Below are 6,000 nucleotides of genomic sequence, written 5' to 3'. Positions count from 1 at the left end.
TATAAAAGTATACACTGCTCAGATGTTTTAGAGTAATCTAAATCGAGAAGCAATTTTACTTCTCAGTCACTTGGATTATTATAAAACAACTTGCATAATTAAACAAATTATTTAGAAAATAATCTTAACAGTTGAGATAAGAGTAATAAAGAAAACAATGTAGAATATAATTAATAGAGGAGAATTACTTAATATATTGGTTAAAATGTTTCAAATGAGAAATATTAAGTTACTATCGATAAAAGGCTATAAAACAAGATCACATAAATTATATGAAGCACTGCTGTTTTGTAAAAAAAAAGAGCATTTGATTTGTTTAATATATTTTTGAGTCGTTTGAGTCCCTCTACCTTCTTAAACAAATATACATAATTATTTAACTAATTTGTAAGTTATATAAAGTAAATTTAGTTACAATGTCAAATTAAGAATATCTCTTACAATAGAATTTTTATCTAAATGTTATTTAGATGACAGCTCAAGATAATTTGCATATTTGCCACAGATATTACAACATTGAATGTCCCAATAATAATGACTATTTATTAATTGCTCTCTTGCCAATGACAACACAATTTCATAGAAATATTTGAAAAATAAGTGTAAATAGTATATTATTAGAATTGTTGCCATAGTTAGCTGGCAGATTGAACTCTACAAGGCCTAGATACTTTATTCAATGTTAAATGTTCCTTCCCATGCATTTCAAGTGTATTGGTTCAAATTCAATGCCCATATTTTAATATTGCTACAATGGTAAAAATATAGCCTTATTTTTCTGGAATCCTTTTAATAGTTCACAACTGGATGCATATATATATATATTATCTAGATAAAATAATTTGAATTTAAAAATATAGGGAAGAAGGGTACATAAAAAACAACTTTTATATGTGGATAATCTACCCTTTTACTTCATGAAATGACATACAGCAAGGTAGTCTAAGGGTATTTGCACATATTCAATTATTTAAAATAATCAGCATCAAAATTAAATTAAAATTCTTTTCTCACTTAAAATTTCCAAAAAAAATTGAAAAACTGTGTAAGAATCTAACATCAAATTTAACAAATTTTCGTAAGTAAACTGATAGCAAATCAATATGGCACAAAATAATCAGATACCTAGTTCATGTAACTTGGAATTATCAGTCAGAAATATATAAAGGATGTTCAAAAGTATATTAGCTTTCAGATATATTGGACCTTAAGAATAATATCTCTGTGTCATAAATTAAAGAAGTTTTAACAAGTGCAAAATAAAGATGTCAAGATAAAATACTTTGAATTTCCTAGTTGAAACAAGTAATATATATCTGACTTCTTTTCAATTTTCTTGGAAAGTATATCTCATTTCGGATCTTAGGTACATCTTCCTAACTTAAAATTTATTTCCACTTAGTATGATTGTGTCACATAAAATGCAGTATTTATCAAGCTTAAATAGAGAAAGTTTTATTTTTGAACTAGTTTTACTTGCTTTATTTCATTAAAAGAAGATAACTTAAAATGACATTATAACTCACCCCTAAAAGGAAAGAAACAAGAGTAAAAGAAAAATACCCAAGCTTTCTTTGAAATATGGATTCTTAATTCTCTAATCATAGAATATTTTGCAAGTTACACGCTAGGCTATCACTTTTAAAAATATGAATGCGTATTTTCAATAAAGACAGATTACCATACCTATGTGCAGGTATCTTTCGGTTCCCAACAATCAGGATAACATCACAGAGTTGCTGCTGTTTCAGGTAACTTTCCATTTTTCTGAAGGTTTGCTCTGCATGGTGAACAGCCTGATAGAATTCTTCAGAGCTGCTAGAGTCCATATCACTTTGAGGTGTCAGCGAATGGCTAGCTGCTGACAGCCTGCAAATCACACACAAAAAAGATGTGTTTATAAAGTGCCACCAATTGTCCAGAACTACACACAGAGCTTCGGAGTTTTATAGGGAAAATCAATGCATCTCTCCATATGTTCATCATTATTAATATACGTCAGAAAAAAAATCTGTTTTGAGTTAAATGATTAGCTGTAGGAAGCAATAAATGGATTGTAAATCATCTGTTTTTTCTCATCCTAAAAGATTTAAAAGTTGGTTATCTGCATTTATTAGGACATTAAGTTAGTAAACCCTAAAATGTCACAGAAATAGTAAATTATAAACATGCTCATTCTAAAATCAATTACTAATGAAATGTTAGTTTGATGCATTTGCTATTGAGTAGATCATCTAATTATATTGCTCAAAATTATGATTCTTATTGAATGCTGCTTTACAGAAGTAGGTGATTTTATTATGAAAAATCATGAAACATGGATGCAAAAAAGATTGACAATAAATTTGAAAGTTGTTGACAGTTTCATAATGTGTACCCAAATGATTAAACAAAAATATACAGAATGTATAAGCTCAGGACTTAAAAATATTTTAATCAAATATTTAATTTACATATAGAAATATATATATATATAAATGTAATAAGCTTTATGATTTTGAAGTCTATAATACCTAAGTTTGGCTACTGTATCTAAGATCGTAGAATTAACAGATGAATTAACAACGAAGCTTTTAAAATACCATAATCCATATCGAGAAGATTCTCTATATACGTAAATGCATGATAGGCCCAGCAGACCCAATTAAGTGTTCTGATGATAAACCCTTAAAACGATTTAAAAATGCAAATGATTTAGATACGCAACAAAAATATGAACTAGCTTATTTCAAGATAGAAAGTAACATGGAGAATTCTGCTTCCAATTACAATGGAATAACTTGTAGCAGACTAAACCCCTCACCAAGAACATGAGACAAAAAGTTACACATGATATCAAAATAACCATTTGAATTTAATAATAGTTAATAAGGCAGTCAGGACTTGAAGGACCAAGATCCAAGAATAAAGCTAAACTCATAGATGGCAGCTCAAAATTCTACGCTGCTTTTTCGTTTCCTCTCAAGGTTTTTACTCATTATAAAGCAGCACAGGGTGAGAGTCTGAGAAGCTCAGTATTAGGTAGCACTAAGCAGAACTTCTGGCAGCATCATGGGGCTTGGGGAAAGAATGAATATTGAAATTAGGGGTTCCTAAGGCAGCCGGAATTTGAGGGGTAAATGAAGAGCCATAAAGGAAAAAAGTTCAGATAAGTCGGTCTTTCTGTACCTCTTTCTCCCTAGAGGTATTTGCTGATTCCTAAGCTAGACAAAGCAGAACATGACTTACAGAAAGTTGAAAAGTTAAACAGAGCTTGAAAGATGAAAATTTGAATTTAAGGACCAGCAAGGACCAGGGACTGTAGTAAATACCCAGGTTCTAAACTGGACACCGAGAAGGGCTGTATTCCAGGAGTCAAGGGAACTGGAAATAGACAAGATAACACAAAGACTGAAACCTCAATTTGAATCACTGAAATCTCTGATTGCATCGAGGTGAGCTTCTAATCTAAATGTCATCAGACAGTCAAAATAAACTCTCTTTAGAAAAAGAACCTCTTCCAGACTCTACAATTTCTTGTATATGTATATGTAATGCTTGACATTCATAAAAACAAACAGCAAGTTTACAAAGGAACAAGACCCAGGGAGAAAAACAGACAATGGAAACAGATTCTCAGGTGCTAGAGGTATCTCTGAGGAGGTGGATAACAATTAATTATTTAGTAGATATGAAAATAACTGTCATTAATCCATTTTAATATAGATGACAAGCTGAAGACTTTCACAGAACATTAGGCTGTATGAAAAAATCAAATGAAAATAAAGAAATATAATTTAGCATAAGATTTTAGTAGATAAACTGAACTTGAAGATTAGATGCAGGTGAAGAAAGCATAGTGATCTTAAAAAGCAATAGAAAATATTTAAATTAAAATACTGAGATAAAAGATAAAAAAATAGTTTCAGAAACAAATAAAACATGGTAAGAAATTATAATATTCATGTAATTGTCATCTTAAAAGTAGGAGAGAGAAGTGGAGGGGCAAAAGCCATCTGAAGAAATAATGGACAAGAGTTTTCAAAAATGTGTTAAAGACATCAAGATACAGATTCAAGATTCACTATACTTCTCAGGATAAAACAAAGAAAACTACACATCATAATAAAAGCAGTGCAAACATAAATAAATAAATAAATAAATACTTAGAAGTTGCCAGAGGACAGAAAAAGAGAACATGTCCCCCTACTCATTTAATGAGGCAAATATGACATTGGTACAAAACCTGACAAGGATTTTACAAGGAAGGAAAATTAATACCCGCTCTCTCTTCTATACATATTTGCAAAAATCCTGAGCAAAATATTAGCAACCAATACAGAAATGTATCTTAAAAAAAAGAAATTTATGTAAACAAATGTATAGAATATGTAGTTGATAGTGCATCAAGACTAAACCGGACCTAATTAAGGAACACATTTTAATCCTATAAAGTCACCTAATTCATTCATATAACAAACGTCATGTTTAACTGAAACCTTTCCTCCTTGAGATTGAAAACGAAATCTATTAGCACTACTTTTATTCAACGTTTTTCTGGAAGGCCTTGCCAGTGTAATGTAAGCAAGGAAAAAATAAATAAAGCCCGTTAGTTAGATAAGAAAAAATGTAGCAGATATTATTTCCAGAAGATGTGTTTGTGGACAAAGAAAATCCAAAAAAATCTACAGAGAAGTTTATAAATCTAAATCCATTAAAATTGTGTGTGTTCTCTATCTACACTATTTGTCTACACAGCATGGTTATTTTCATCAGACTTTACAAGTGGTCCTTTAAATATTGAGACTAATACAATTTTGTTATGCCATATGTTTGTCTTTTACAAGTTTACAAATTACAAACCCAGAATATGGTCGTTTTCCAGCACATGTTTTAGGAATTCAGGCTCAGGCATATATGGCAATAACAGCAGAATTTGTCCACACATTTACACACTGAACAGAAAAGTCACAAAATACTCTGCAGGATGCATTTTTAAATCTAGAATGAACATATTATCATTGGCTCTCAGGAACTAAGGGGAATTGGGTCAGGACTATAGGCAAAATAGATCAAAACTGCCCCACTGAGATCCTGATGTTTCTGGTCTGGTACATAGGCCACGTAAATAGGGTCTAAAAGTCAAGATATTGGAGACAGTCTGCAGAATGGCTCCAGATTGGTTTAAAGGGGGTTTAGGATAAAGTCTCCTTTCAGAGCCTTATGTTAATTACCTACAAGTTAAACAAAATACTTAAGGCAAAAAGTTTACACCTCACTCAAAATTTCATAACCTGGGAAATGTTATCAAGGAAAGAATTTAATATACTTTATCTTAAAGTCACCCAAGTAGTGATAGATGTATTGTTAGAGCAACTAGTGAAAGAAATAGAATAATACAGTTTTAGAATTTGGTGAGATCATAGCAATAAAATGAAATAGAGCATAGACTTTGATAGGATTTATTCAAAGTCTGAAAGCTAATTACTGTGAAGATAATAACTTCCGTTATGTAATCTAGGTACACCAACAAATCTGGATTATAATGTAGACTTGGGCATTTTCTGAAGAATTTGAAATAAGTCTTACAAGAGCAGAGGGCTAGAAACTTAGGCTCCAAAATTATCTTTTTCAGGGTTCAAGTTCACTCCTAGATTTTTTCCTAAAAATTCTCATGCTTTGAGTTTCTCCATGTTATATCTGAGAACAAGTCACTTTTCCTGAAGGTTGGTTGATCTGTCAGAGAAATGGTTATGGTGATTTGACTTGATTTTCTCTCTATTAGGTCACTGTCACAGTGCTTGCACATTTTCTCTTAAATCATTTCCTGATCTCAGGCTTGGGTAGGACTTGCGGTCCTTGACTTTTGACTCAGGATTTAAAAAGGAGTTTCCACATCAGAATACTTATGATTTTAAGCTGAGTTTCATTATTTAATCTTCTTCCCATCACATATCCAGTCTTATTAGGTTAATGAACAAGGCTTTAAAATTTTAGGAAATAGAGATTATGTCTTTACAT

The 6,000-nt window shown here is 31.0% G+C and overlaps 1 protein-coding gene across 1 annotated transcript in view; it reads right to left on the bottom strand.

Moving 5' to 3' along the window:
- Nucleotides 1–6,000, bottom strand: part of KLHL1 (kelch like family member 1) — a 333,377-nt gene that overhangs the window by 219,702 nt on the left and 107,675 nt on the right. The window contains exon 2 of the mRNA XM_046665048.1: nt 1,687–1,869. Coding sequence (XP_046521004.1) covers nt 1,687–1,869 — 183 coding nt within the window. The remainder of the gene's footprint in view (nt 1–1,686; nt 1,870–6,000) is intronic.

The sequence above is a fragment of the Equus quagga genome, chromosome 6 (assembly GCF_021613505.1).
Source record: "Equus quagga isolate Etosha38 chromosome 6, UCLA_HA_Equagga_1.0, whole genome shotgun sequence".
NCBI lineage: Eukaryota > Metazoa > Chordata > Mammalia > Perissodactyla > Equidae > Equus > Equus quagga.
The sequence above is the reverse complement of the archived record's forward strand: the minus strand, read 5'-3'. Positions and strand labels throughout refer to the sequence as shown.